Genomic DNA, 15,529 nt, shown 5'->3' with positions numbered 1-15,529 from the left:
ATGCTGTAGCATTAAGATTCCCCTTCACTGGAACTAAGGGGCCTAGCCCGAACCATGAAAAACAGCCCCAGACCATTATTCCTCCTCCACCAAACTTTACAGTTGGCACTATGCTTTGGGGCAGGTAGCATTCTCTTGGCATCCGCCAAACCCAGATTCTTCCGTAGGCTGTCAGATGGTGAAGTGTGATTCATTACTCTGGAGAACGCGTTTCCACTCCTCTTGAGTCCAATGGTGGCGAGCTTTAAACCACTCAAGCTGACGCTTGGCATTGCGAATGGTGATCTTAGGCTTGTGTGCGGCTGCTAGGACATGAAAACTAATTTCATGAAGCGCCCGACGAACAGTTCTTGTGCTGATGTTCCAAACTGCCTCTGGAAGCAACATGGTAGTGAGTGTTGCAACCAAAGACAGACGATTGGAATCCTATGACGGTGCCATGTTGAAAGTCACTGAGCTCTTCAGTAAGACTATTCTACTGACAATGTTGGTCTATGGATATTGCATGGCTGTGTGCTTGATTTTATATACCTTTAAGCATTGATGGTGTGGCTGGAATAGCCAAATCCACTAATTTGAAGGGTTGTCCACAGACTTTTGCAGAAACAGTGTATGTGTATTAAAATAGTCAAAAGTTTAGTATTTGATCACATATTCCTAGCACGCAATGATTACATGAAGCTTGTGAAACTACACAAGCTTCATGTAATCAAGCTTGTATTGTGTTTTTGAAGTCACTTTTATTGTAAATGAGAATAGAATGTTTATAAACACTTCTACATTAACTTGGGTGGAACCATGATTACAGATAGTCCTGAATGAATTGTGAATAATGATGAATGAGAAAGTTACAGACGCACAAATATCATACTACCAACACATGCTAACCTCTCACCCTTACAATAACAGGGGAGGTTAGCATTTTTAGGGGGGTATGATATTTGTGCGTCTAACTTTCTCACTGATCATTATTCACGATTCATTCAGGACTATTTGTAATCATGGTAGCATCCACATTAATGCATTTATTTATTTTTTTTCCAGGCAAGTCAGTTTAGAACAAATTCTTATTTTACAGCACCTACCCTGGTCAAACCCTCCCCTAACCCGGACGACGCTGGGCCAATTGTGCGCCTGTCCTCTGGGACTCCCAATCACAGCCGGTTGTGAAACAGCCCGGGATCGAACCAGGGTCTGTAGTGACACCTCTAGCACTGAGATGCAGTGTCTTAGCCCGCTCCACCACGTGGGAGCAAATGCAGACGTGTTTAGAAACATTCTATTCTTATTTACAATAAAAGTGACTCTAAAATGACACAATACATTATTTACCATTAATTTCTATTGGGCACAAAATAATCTGAAATACAACCAAAACAAACAGCAAATGCATCAAACAAGTTTGTAAAGTCACAAGCTTGATGTAATCATTCCGTGCTAGGAATATGGGACCAAATACTAAACTTTTGACTACTTTAATACACATATGTGAATTTGTCCCAATACTTTTGTCCCCCAAGGCGGACTATGTACAAAAAGTGCTCCAATTTCTAAACGCTTCACCCGATGTGGATGAAATAACCCTCAAATTAAAGCTGACTGTCTGCACTTTAACCGCACGGTCATTGTATAATTTCAAATCCAACGAGCTGGAGTACAAAGCAAAAAACAACAACAAATTGGTCACTGTCCCAATACTTTTGGAGCTCACTGTATACTCAATGTCCGTGAACAGAGACAGACATGCAACAACAGCACAGCACCAGGACAGCACACGAGGCAGCGTTCTCTTTGTGGTGCTGTGTGTGTAACATGCATGTCATTCTGATGACAAGGCAACATTTATCACCCATTGATTGATCCTGGAAGGCTCACAACTTTTAAGAGGCAAGGCTGACAACTTGGCTGTTAGGTGTGAAGGGAAAAAAGCCACTATGGTATGGACAGACGTAAGTGATTCTGACAATAACTCAATAGCAGGAAAAGTTACCTTTTGAGAGTGCTAAACTTCTCTGATTCTGAGCTTTCGCATGAGATTGATCACACTGACTGTGGCTGCTGGCTTGTATAGTGTCGTAAGACATGACTAGGAATGTTTGACTACCCTGCTATTTGATGCTTTGATGTGCAGAAACCTTTCTGCGGAGGAAGTTGAAGTTGCAGGGGGTAGAGGTTTGCATTCTTTAACTATACATAGTCCATCTGACTAAGTGAAATGTACCACATCAATATATACTCATAGCTTAGAAAATGCCAGTGACATATACTACATAACACAATGCAATTGCCGGACTGCAGATCTGAGAAAAAGCTAAGGTATTGTATCAGTTACCTGAACATGTGGTGTTGGACTCATCCTCATTGTTCCCACAGTCATTAGTTCCATCACACAGCCATCTCTTAGGGATGCAGCGATTATTGAGGCACTTGAACTGGTCTATGGGACAACTGTGGTTGGCTGAAATACACAGACAGAGACACTCATATCATCTTAGCACCATTTCATGTTTTAAAAATGTCCTAGTTGAGCTGCTTTGTGGGATGGAATTTGCCTGGTAAAGAACTTACAAACCTGACATTTACCGTTTCTGACTTGAAGAGTTCAGTACAAATGACAGACAGCAATGCGAAGCAGGAATTTGGGTCAGAATGTCTCAAATCTTGTTAGATAGAAGGCATGCAGACATTCCAGCAGGGCAGATAATAGATTTTGCAAATCTGATCATTCTGGCAGAAGATTACATTATAGTATTTTTCATAGTGAGAAATGAGTCAGCATCCAAGCGTCTAACATGGTGTTTATCTTATTGATTCACTCAACAGCCAATTCTCTTCTGAGGCAAATAGATGGGGAAGAAATGAGAGGAGTGGGCAGTATTCACCAGCTTTGAATCATACAGTATCAATGACGTTTGGTGAGATAAAAGTTGATAGCAAGAAAATATCAACTTATGCAACGTTGCATGGTAAGTGGTGTGTGAATGTTTGTGCGTGTGTGTATGTGTGCGTGTGTGTGTGCGTGCGTGTGTGTGCGGGACAGAGACAACAGACAGATAAATACACACAGCAGTTATGGGGCTCCTCGTCACTTCCATCCAGACAGTCATCATCTCCGTCACACTTCCATGACGCACGGATACAGCGATGGTTACGACACTGAAACTCATCGCTCTTACAGAGCTGTGGCTCCACCCCCCCTGATGACACTTAATTAACAGACATAACAGAGAAAAGGACTTTAATAACAGAAACAGACTTGAGCCAAATTAAACCACAGTGGAATTAATTCCATTGAAAAGTCAAGCATATAAAATAATCACAAAATATTTGTGAGAGAAAACCATGTTCATTTCTTAGCTTGTCTACAGTGCAATTGTACTACTCTGGCTAATTCACTTCATGGTTCTACTGTACCTAAGCAGGTGACATTGTTCTTCTCCAGGAGCTGGTTGTCAGCACAGGCACACACTCGGCCCCCTGGGATAGAGAGGCAGAGGGTACCGCATCCCCCATAATTCACTCTGCATGCATTGTCACCTGGAAATACAGAGTAGTACCATTATTTAGCGTAAATCATATTCTTCTAAAGCATTATTATTGTATTTTGTCGTGTTTCTCTTTTGATGTTCCGTCTGTCGTCGTCTCTCTCTATGAACAACGGAACAACAAGGTCAATGTGAACTGTGAAGAAACACACATAAAATATATCCTTAATACAAAAGCCATTTCCTGTTTGAGAAGGATGTGCCAGGTGGGTGCCACATCATCTATAACCACACGTCAAATGAATTATTGGGGACATTGTGGAGAGGAGCCATTTGACATTTTTATTCTTTCAGGAAAATAATTTGTCTTTTAGGACAAAGCCAACTGTTCTCAAGAGAGAAGAAACTGTCTTTGTGTGAAGAAACTGTCACTTATAAAGTTGAGGCATGGAGTCCATTGTTGGTTTTGTTTAGTGTAAGGTCCAAAGGCAATGCCTGAGCCAATGAGATAAAGGTTTCTGTTTTGTGAGAGCCAATCAGTAATACTCAGAGGACAGCAGGGCCAATTAATCTCTTTGGTGACATGAGCTTTGGAGGAATGGCCAGTGAAATTCTTCTTTCCCCCATGCTGAGAATTAGAACTCATACTGCCAGCTATATTCTCCCTCACTGTTTCTCTGCATCACATCATTACATACTTGGCATACCACACTCCTACACCACTATAACAAACTGTATTATTTTGATGTGAAACAATAGAAATTATTACACAAATGAAAAACCCACAAGCAGTGAATCATCTCAAAATGCCCCTTATCTTAATCCATTGATTTCCAAGCAGATAATTAGTGTTGGTACTTTATCTGTTTCTGAGAGAAGATGACAGTAATCACGCTTCCCCTTGCTCCACACGTGCACAGTCGGAACACTAAACAGTGATTCACCGACGCTTCCGCAGGATAACAAGGGTTCTACCTGCTGTGAGCAGGGCTGGCCCGCCTATTAGGCAGGCGGCAGATTGTTGAGGACGGCATTTTCCGAGCTCAACTGACCAAGACAACACATAAAACCTCACATAACTTTTCCCAAAAACAATTACAATTTCTCTCACCCAGTGGTACAGAATATAGGCTATTTAGGTGAGCGCTGATGCCGCCCCGTGAAAAACAGTGCCCACTTTGTCAAAGGCAGGGGCACAAAATATTTGTCCAGTGCACCTCTCCGGGGTGCTGTTGGAGACACCCCGCTGCGGCGCTCTACCAACGTTCCGTAAAAAAAATATCGAACAGAAATCATGTAGACTATAGCTTATGGTAGAACGAGTATGTGCCATTTTCTGTAGGCTATAGGCTGGAGATCCAAATTCATGACATTTTACATCATACACGTTTCGCCGATCAAATAGCCTAACCTAAATGGCGCCTAACCTAAACCGCGCCCAATCAAATAAAAAAGGAGCTTCGATGTGAATATGACACCATATCCTAAAAATAGGACCGGTCAAAGTTAAATGGACAATATGAAATGTAAAATCAGGTTACTCTCAAGTGCTGTCCAGGAGTTTCACCCCGTGGGCTAAATGGTCATGATAATCAGTGATTTCAAATCAAATGTATTTATAGATCCTTTTTACATCAGCAGATGCCACAAAGTGCCATACAGAAAGCCAGCCTAAAACCCCAAACAGCAAGCAATGATTTCAAGTTTGTATCCGTAAATTGATGATCATAGTGAAAAATAATATACTTATGCATTTCCCGCTGTGTAAACACGTTGATTCTCATTGCAAATAGGTTCAGGATATCTCCTGATAAAGTTGGACATAAATTGGAGATTAAAAAAAGTTGGGTAGTTGATATTCAGAGCTTAAATAGACAAAATCATTAGTCACAGGAATCAGGACTAACAAAGCCAATGCAACTGATGTTTTACAAACGGTAGGCCTACCACATGGATGGGCATTCATAAAATTCCATTTTGGGCTGTCACTGTAGACCAGGGTTTCCCAAACTCGGTCCTAGCCGCCAGGTTTTTGCTTGATGATGAGTTTGTGAAACCCTGCTGTAGGCTACACCCCAGTAAGCACAGGCTAACGGCGACGTCTTTCAGACATCTTTTTTTTCTCATAATTTTATTGGTGCAGTCCGGACCGGACTTGATTTCCGGACCAAATCTGAACCAATCACAAATGTATTTTATAATCTTAACCAATGCCATTTAGTAAAATTATCATGTGGTTTTCATTATTGGACTCCTGTATTTTTTAAAACAGACATTGATGTAGGCAGACATTGTAAACAGACATTGTAAAAAATAAAGGTTAAATACTGTTATAGTGTGGACACTATATAAATAATTACATGGTTATTATTGGCATTAACCTTGACCTTTCCCCTTTGATGATGTCATCACCAAGAGTGAGTTCTGTGCAATGTGATTCTACCACCGGCTGAGTGGGCTATATAGTTCTGTTATATTTGTACCGTTTGTACCTGGCAATACACCTTTAGGTTTGGGTTGAAAGTAAAGGAAAGTAATATCGAAATGCGTGTGGGCATTCCTTGTCAAGTTACTACACCTTTTTGGCGACGAGGATAAAACTTTATCAACTTGTACAGGGCGAGTTAGCTAGCTAGCTTAATGAGCGACGGAGAGCAGGTGCCACTGGACGGAAACGCCGACGGGGACAATCAGCAGCAAGTGCAAATCGCTAACGAGGATCAAGGACAGGTTGGCGTTATAATGGCAATGTTTGGGACTATCACTGAGTTTGTGGAAGAGAACGAAGACTGGACGGAATATGTGGAAAGGTTGGGACACTTTTTCTTGGCAAATGGAATCATAGATGAGGCTAAACAGCGCTCTATTCTCTTGAGTGTGTGTGGGGCTAAAACCTACAAGCTAATGAGGAATTTGGCTACACCACGGAGACCGGGAGAAATTCCTTTTGGGGATCTAGTTGCTCTCGTTCAGACTCACCACAATCCAAAGCCTTCAGTGATTGTCCAGAGGTTCAAGTTTAACTGCCATTTTCGGAAAACAGGTCAGTCTGTTGCTAACTTTGTTGCTGAATTACGGGAACTCTCTGAACATTGTGAGTTTGGGGCTATGTTAGAGGACATGCTCCGTGACAGATTAGTCTGTGGCATTAATGAGGACAGCATACAGCGCCGGTTGCTTGGGGAAGCCACACTGACTTTCAAGAGGGCATTGGAACTATCTCAAGGGATGGAGATGGCCGCTAGTAATGTGAAAAATATTCAAAAGGCCAATAGTGAAAGTTGTGCAGTGCATCAGGTGACAAAAGAGGCGGCAGGAAAAAGGGGAAAAGCAGTGGAATGTTTCAGATGTGGAGGGACACATTATGGTAACAACTGTAAGTTCATGGAGACTGTCTGTCACAATTGCAACAAAAAGGGACATTTAGCAAAAAAATGCAGGGGTCCTAGGAGCAAGCCAGAGGGTGGGCGGACTGGGCTGGGCAAGTTCACAGCACCAAAGCCTCAGTCAGCAGCGCACCACCTAGAGAGCACAGAGGAGGAGGACGAGCATTGTTCCTACAACATGTTTAATGTGAGGGAGCCGCGCGCAGAGCCTATTTATGCTACAGTGGAGGTAGATGGAAAGCAGATGAGGATGGAGGTTGACACGGGGGCCTCTGCCTCTGTCATAAGTGAGGAGACCTACAAACAAAAATGGGGCTCAAGACAGGTTTCTGCCCTCACACCGGCAGGGATCAGACTGCGTACGTACACCGGGGAGACCATACCATTGCTTGGGGCTCTAGAAGTGAACATTGCATACAACAGCCAGGAAGCGAGAGCACGGCTCCTGGTGGTGAAAGGGAATGGGCCTAGTTTACTAGGGCGTGACTGGCTAAACAAAATACAACTGAGCTGGGGTGAGATAAAACACACCCGAGTGACTGAGGATGTCATTCAAAAATACCCAGAGATTTTCAAAGAGGAACTGGGCACACTGCAGGGCACTACAGTTAAGCTGTTCGTGGATCCTCAGGCCGAGCCTCGCTTTTTCAAGCCCAGGACAGTGCCTTACGCCATGAAAAAGAAAGTGGAAGATGAGTTGGAGCGGCTGCAGGAAGCAAACGTCATTACTCCCGTTCAGTTCTCCCGCTGGGCAGCTCCTATCGTTCCCGTTCTGAAAAGTGACGGCACGGTGCGTATATGTGGGGACTACAAACTCACCATCAACAGGGCCTCTAAGCTAGACGCTTACCCGCTGCCACGAGTGGAGGACTTGTTCGCGACACTGGCAGGAGGCAAGACGTTCTCAAAGCTTGACATGAGTCACGCCTACCAACAGCTCCTCCTGGACGAGGACTCAAAAGAGTATGTCACAGTCAACACGCACAAAGGCTTGTTCAGGTACAACCGCTTGGTTTTCGGAGTGGCGTCCAGCCCAGCCATTTTCCAGAGGACAATGGACAATCTGCTGCAGGGGATCCCTCATGTAGCAGTGTACCTGGATGACATCCTGGTTACAGGGGAGACGGATGAGGAGCACCTCCACCATCTGGACCAGGTGTTAAAGAGATTCTCTGAGGCAGGGCTGCGCCTGAAGCGTAGCAAGTGCACATTCCAAGCACAGAGTGTGACATACCTAGGTCACAAGATCACAGCGCAGGGTCTGTGTCCTGTGGAGGACAAAGTCAGGGCAATCAAGGATGCTCCAAACCCCAAGAATGGGTCAGAGCTCAGGTCGTTCCTGGGCATGGTGAACTACTATGGGAAGTTCCTCCCTGAGCTGTCAACAGTGTTGGCTCCACTTTATCAGTTGCTCCACAAAGACTGTAAATGGAAGTGGGGGCCAGCACAAGAGAAAGCTTTCAAGGAAGTGAAAGCACTACTACAATCAGCACAACTTCTGGTTCATTTTGACCAAGACAAAGAGATCATCCTGTCATGTGACGCCTCACCCTATGGCGTCGGGGCAGTACTCTCTCATCAGATGGAGGACGGGTCAGAGAGACCCATTGGATTTGCATCACGTACGCTGACGAGTGCTGAGAAGGGTTATTCACAGTTAGACAAGGAAGGTCTGGCCATAGTCTTTGCTGTGAAACGCTTCCATCAGTACCTCTACGGTAGTCATTTCACCATATGCACTGACCACAAACCACTGATGAGCCTTTTTAGTGAATCAAGATGCATTCCGCCCATGGCTTCAGCAAGGTTACAGCGTTGGGCCCTGACACTGTCGGCTTACCAGTATACGATAGTGTATAGAGCGGGGAAGGACAATGCAAATGCAGACGCGCTCAGCCGTCTCCCGCTACCAGAGATGCCTGCCACAACTGTGGTGCCTCCCGAGACAATTTTCCTAATGGAGAGATTGTCAAACTCACCTGTGAATGCCAATCAGATCAAACAGTGGACAGACCGGGATCCTATCCTGTCCCAAGTGAAAAGATTCCTGATGCAGGGTTGGCCTCCTGTCATAGAGGATGATGGACTAGGACCTTACGCAAAGCGCAAAACGGAGCTGAGTGTGCAGGATGGCTGCATACTCTGGGGGTCCAGAGTGGTTGTTCCACCCCCTGGCCGTGCACAAGTCATGGATGAGGTCCATGAGGCTCACCCGGGTGCCTCCCGGATGAAAAGTTTAGCCAGATCTTACATCTGGTGGCCTAACATGGATCAGGAGGTAGAAGACAAAGTTAAATCATGTTCTGAGTGCCAGATCAACCAGAAGATGGCGCCGCCCGCGCCACTACATCTGTGGGAGTGGCCTGACCACCCATGGTCTAGGCTGCATATAGATTTTGCAGGCCCTTTCATGGGTCACATGTTCCTTGTCATGGTGGACGCACACTCCAAGTGGCTGGAGGCGCACATCATGAGCAACATCACAGCGACCACAACCATCGAAAAGCTTCGGCAGGTGTTTTCAACCCATGGTCTGCCGGACTCTCTGGTGTCCGACAACGCAACAACGTTTACCTGTGATTTGTTCCAAGAATTCATGCGGAGAAACGGGATCCGCCATGTCCGCAGCGCCCCGTTTCACCCGGCCTCAAACGGCTTAGCGGAGCGGGCTGTGCAGACACTGAAAGAGGGGCTCAAAAGGATGACTGGGGGAACCATCACTACTAAGCTCTCTCGGTTCTTGTTCCAGTACCGCATCACGCCACAAACAACAACAGGACAGGCTCCAGCGGTGATGTTAATGGGCAGAAGGCCAAAAGCTCACCTGGATCTACTGCGTCCGAACATCAGAGCACGAGTGGAACGGAAGCAGGAGAAACAAAAAGAGAGACATGACCACCACGCAAGGGAGAGACAGTTAAAACCCAATGACACTGTCTACATCCGCAACTTCACAAGCAGCCAACGCTGGTTGCCAGGTATCATTCTGAGTCAGAGTGGTCCCGTCTCCTTTGTGGTCAAACTGACTGATGGTCGAGTCATGCGCAGACACCAGGACCATCTCCGCCTGCGCTATGACAAAGACAAGACCATGTTTTCAGACGGAACAGCTGTGGGTGGTAGTATACAAGTTGAAATCCCACAGGAAACAGCATCTGAGGAACAGGGGCATTCAGTGGTTCCAGCAGAGGGTGATGGACATTCTCTCACAAACACCCAACCCGCTCCTGTGCCCTCAGACCCAGCTCCACTGGGACACGCCTTACCTGTGTCTCGTAGCACACCAGGAGTACTGCGCAGATCACAGCGTAGTCACAAGCCTCCTGAAAAACTAACTCTGTAGTTGAGACTGAGAGACTCGTGGTGTTAGTGTTTGTTTGGAGCAGCAGACCTAGTTGAAAAGAAATAAGGACTGTCATTTTATTGTTGTTGTTTTGGTTACATTTACCGTAACACCAGCAGAAGTTCTACAGTGTGGTGTAGTAAAGAGAAGAAAACACTAATGTGGTTTACTTGTTAACCTTATGTTTTCCTTACAGGGGGTGGATTTAAATTGAGGGGGGAGAAGTGTTATAGTGTGGACACTATATAAATAATTACATGGTTATTATTGGCATTAACCTTGACCTTTCCCCTTTGATGATGTCATCACCAAGAGTGAGTTCTGTGCAATGTGATTCTACCACCGGCTGAGTGGGCTATATAGTTCTGTTATATTTGTACCGTTTGTACCTGGCAATACACCTTTAGGTTTGGGTTGAAAGTAAAGGAAAGTAATATCGAAATGCGTGTGGGCATTCCTTGTCAAGTTACTACAAATACAAATAAAATAAAGAAACATTCAAAGATGATTGAAAACCAGGAAGTGAACGTTAGCAAAACTGAACCTCCTTAATCACACATTTTCACTACTAATTGTGTGTAAAATAGGAAATTACAACTCTGTAAAATGTTGTTGACCGCTAAAACATAATTTTGGAATGATAAAATAATGAAAATGTTATTATTTTATAATTTTAGGAACTCTTGAAAAATATGCTCAACCTGGCGGTTGAGTTGCCGATTAAAGTAATGCAATTTTGTCAAAGCTAGCTATTATGAACAATGGATAAATATTGTTATGTGATTTTTTTTGTCTGTGCAAATAGGACAAGAGGCTATGCGTTCAATGGAAAATAATGAACGACGTGGAAGGTGTGTGCGCTAGCGGAGTGGGACTAACCTTCCACGGAGGTGCATTATTTTCGAGAATGCATAGAGCCCCGAGTTGATTATCCCTATACCATGGCTAAAATGTAACACATTTGCCACTGGATATGTGTTAATTTGCAAGGAGAAATATGTTCAACATCCACTGAAGTAGCTAGCAAGATTACTAGATAGTTACAGTTGTTGCCTTGGTAACCAAACAAACAGACTTGCCAGTTTGGCTAAATAAACCATCAGTCTTAGCTTGCTATTTCGAAAATCGAATTCAACAATACCAATAATGTTTTCAATTCAACTTTTGCGTTCAAAAGCAGCTCAAACATAGAACATGTAAGAATGAACTCTAGCTATTGAATTCTACCGTGCTGATATACTGTGCATTATAGGGAAATAATGCACGCTCTAGAATTCCCTTCAAGCCAATCAGAAATGACTATTCAACAACGCCATGGTATAATTAAGCATTAAGGCCCGAGGGGGTGTGGTATATGGCCAATATACCACGGCTAAGGGCTGTTCTTAAACACAACCCAACACATAGTGCCTGGAAACAGCTGTGGTATATCCTTTGCACCCCAGTATTTCTACTTTGCACACTCATCTACTGTCAAATCTCCCATTCCAGTGTTTTAATTGCTATATTGTATTTACTTCGCCACCATGGCCTATTTATTGCCTTTACCTCAATTATCTCACATCATTTGCTCACATTGTATATAGACTTATTTTTCTACTGTGTCTGACTGTATGTTTGTTTTACTCCATGTGTAACTCTGTGTTGTTATATGTGTCGAACTGCTTTGCTTTATCTTGGCCAGGTTGCAGTTGTAAATGAGAACTTGTTCTCAACTTGCCTACCTGGTTAAATAAAGGTGAAATAAATAAATCAATATTGGCCATATACCACAAATCTCTGAGGTGCCTTATTGCTTTAATATAAGCTGGTTACCAAAGTAGTTTGAGCAGTAAAAATAAATGTTTAGTCTTACCCTTGGTATACGGTCTGATATACCATGGCTGTCAGACAATCAGAATTCTGGGCTCAAACCACCCAGTTTATAAGAAATATAAACAGTAAACACATTCATTTACATGTATTTGAAAATTCATATTTTGACACACAAATGTATCATATTTTATTCATATTTCATATCAGTCCTCATTTAACTAGGCTTGCCTTCCATTATCAGTAACTGAAGCAGACATTCATGTTAATTAATGTATATATTTTTTATGATTTAAAAAGTCTATGCAAATTCCAATACAAAATTTGTTTACCCTAATTGGGCAACTCAACCAGCCGGTTGAGATGAGATGTTTGTGATGAGTTGTCTATCACATTTAAATGTATGCAAATAAAGACAATTCATTTATGCCTATATTAAGGCTAAATACACATATTTTTCTGAAAAATACTTTATATGATATTTATTTATTGGTGTGCCAGATAAAGGGATAAATATTCTATGTTGCAATATTCAGTTAGCTCCTCTTTCATATATTAAATGGTGAAAAAAAATATTATTGTGATATCATGTGCAGTTGATATTCAGCCATATAATCAATTCCCAAAAAATACATATTTTCAGTGTCTGTAAATTACGTCCTTTCAACTTTCATTCAGAACCGAACATTAACCTGATTTCAAAGTCTGGAAAATATGTATTTTCAACCAAAGACGTTAAAATCTGGTACATTTTTGTTCTTAAGGAAAGTTGTAAGTTTCAACGTCCGGAAAATAAGTATTTTCACTTTTCAGAACCTAAAATGAGCCTAACTTCAAAATCTGGAAAATAAGTATTTTAGACTATTCTAGTTTTGTGGGGGTATAGGAGGGTGGTCATTTTTTTTGTCTCACCTAGGTCGGCAGAATGGCCACCTGGCTGTGAGGCCAGGTGGTCCCGTGTGGCTCAGTTGGTAGAGCAAGGTGTTTGCACCGCCAGGGTTGTGGGTTCGATTCCCACGGGGGGCCAGTACGAAAAAAAGATGTATAAAATGTATTAAATGTATGCATTCACTACTGTAAGTCGCTCTGGATAAGAGCGTCTGCTAAATGACTAAAATGTAAATGTACAGTTCTGCACCATCAACCAAGTGCATCATGCATCTCTCTCTTCTTCTATCTATGAATCTACCCACAACAGGAACATATCATCATCCACCACACAGACAGCAGGCAGCACTATGTTGAGTCAGTCTTTCATTTCCATAGAGTAGAATTCAAAGTAAAAATGCTGCCACTGTCAATTTATGCAACATTTTACGCAAGCCATGAAATGTCACTCCTACGATAGACTATACTGTTTTCATTATGCTAACAGCTACAGTATATTCAGAAAGTATTTATAGCCCTTGACTTCTTCCACATTTTGATGTGTTATGGGCTGAATTTAAAATGGATTACATTTAGATTTTTCTTTTGTCATTGGCCTACACAAAATACCCCATAATGTCAAAGTAGCCTTATGTTTTTAAAAAATGTTACCAATTAATTAATAATGAAAAGCTGAAATGTCTTGAGTCAGTAAGTCACCCCTTTGTTATGGCAAGCCTAAATAAATTCAGGAGTCAAAATTAGCTTAAAACCTTGTCACGTGTGAGTTCCAAATTATCTCTAATGGTCGCCCATTACGAGCGTGATGTCAGAATGCATTCACTGTTCCAAAATGTGATTGTTACGTAACAGAACAGTTAACCCACACTGCCTGCTAATTATCTATAGGCTATGTTTCAACTTGTCAATTTGAAATTATTTTCTAACAAGTTTTATTTTCTAACAACAGTTTCGCCTCATTAATTCACATAGAATTAGCCCATTTTACTGTTGCGGACAATGTAAGTTTGAGGCGTTACTGAGCCGGACAAACTTCTCTCTTTGAGAGAGCCCAAGCACTATCGTTTTACTCCCTGGCACATTTTCCGGCTTGCGCTCGCATTGCCTTAACTACTAATAATAACTCTGGACGTGTGCGTTACTATCAAAGTAAGTGCCTTATTACGTTATCATTATAATTGTCTGTTTATGTGACTTGTTGAAGGAAACTAGGCGTATGTCGCATATCACTAATTCACAGGAGCGGCATTTGAACGTAAATATTTGTTTATCAAAATGTGTTTTTTGACAGAAATGCCTTCTTGAACATGTGAACTTTCATGTGCCTTAATAACAAACTTGTATTGCATCCACAAATATGAATAAAATGGTTAAATTACAAGCCTAGTTGGTTTTTATTGCAAGTTAAAGCATACTGTTAGTTAGCTAGCAAACGTTAGCTTACTGGCTCACTAGCTAATGTTACGTGTATTATCTGTGTAGTAATATTTTTCGAATCAGAATCCATTTGCATTGCTAGTTATAGCCTAATGTTAGCTAGATAACATTGAACCTAGTTTGTTCACTTTAGCTACCTGCAGATTCATGTACAGCTATGACAATGTTTGTGTTGGTAGGAGTATGAGTTGGGATCATACCGGTTCATTGTTTAGCAAGCTACATGTCTAAACAAAAGACTCCACTTCGGCTGTATTATTACATGACCCATCAAATTAGCCAGGTGTGTCTGGGCGTGATTACGGCCATCTATTGTGTTTCATGAACATGTGTACATGTCTAGACAATAGTGACCCATCCACTTAGCTAGATGTGGCTGGGTGGGGGGGGGGGGGGGGGGGGGTTATAGCATTTACACAAGTGTCTCGTGTAAGTGTCATCTAATACTGATAAAATATTGATAAAATATTTTTATCTGGAAACTTTCTGTTTTCGATATTGCAACAGTACTATGCAAGTAACCACAACCATTGACAGGGAAAGTATTCAGACCCCTTGAATTTTTCCACCTTTTGTTACAGCCATATTCTAAAATGGATTAAATAAAAACAAATACTCAACAATCTACACACAATACCCCATCATGACAAAGCTAAAACAGGTTTCTCAGAAATGTTTGCAAATGTATAAAAAAAAAAACAGAAACGACTTATTTACATAGGTATTCAGACCCTTTGCAATGAGACTCGAAATTGAGCTCAGGTACATACTGTTTCCATTGATCAACCTTGAGATGTTTCAACAACTTGATTGGAGTCCACCTACGGTAAATTCAATTGATTGGACATGGTTTGGAAAGACACACACCTGTTTATATAAGGTCCCTCAGTTGACAGTGCATGTCAGAGCAAAAACCAAGCCATGAGGTCAAAGGAATTGTCTGTAGAGGCACAGATCTGGGGAAGGATGCCAACACATTTCTGCAGCATCGAAGGTCCTCAAGAATACAGTAACCTCCATCATTCTTAAATGGAAGAAGTTTGGAACCACCAAGACTTTTGCTAGAGCTGGCCGCCTGGCCAAACTGAGCAATTAGGGGAGAAGGGCCTTGGTCAGGTAGGTGACCAAGACCCGATGGTCACTGTGACAGAGCTCCAGAGTTCCTCTGTGGAGATGGG

At 42.4% G+C, this 15,529-nt stretch overlaps 1 protein-coding gene across 8 annotated transcripts in view; it reads right to left on the bottom strand.

The window, feature by feature from the left end:
* The window catches only part of lrp1bb (low density lipoprotein receptor-related protein 1Bb), a 441,142-nt gene that overhangs the window by 174,719 nt on the left and 250,894 nt on the right, over positions 1-15,529 (bottom strand). For all 8 annotated transcript variants that reach the window (XR_003869151.1, XM_029711578.1, XM_029711581.1 and 5 more), the window contains 3 exons: positions 3,415-3,537; positions 3,066-3,206; positions 2,333-2,458 (listed from right to left, as the gene is read on the bottom strand). Coding sequence is in view for 7 of the 8 variants with exons in the window: in XM_029711578.1 (XP_029567438.1) it covers positions 2,333-2,458; positions 3,066-3,206; positions 3,415-3,537 (390 nt within the window). In the remaining variant the exon portion in view is untranslated. The remainder of the gene's footprint in view (positions 1-2,332; positions 2,459-3,065; positions 3,207-3,414; positions 3,538-15,529) is intronic.

This window comes from Salmo trutta, chromosome 24, assembly GCF_901001165.1.
Source record: "Salmo trutta chromosome 24, fSalTru1.1, whole genome shotgun sequence".
NCBI classification, from domain to species: domain Eukaryota; kingdom Metazoa; phylum Chordata; class Actinopteri; order Salmoniformes; family Salmonidae; genus Salmo; species Salmo trutta.
Note: the sequence above shows the minus strand (reverse complement) of the source record. Positions and strands in the feature narration are given on the sequence as shown.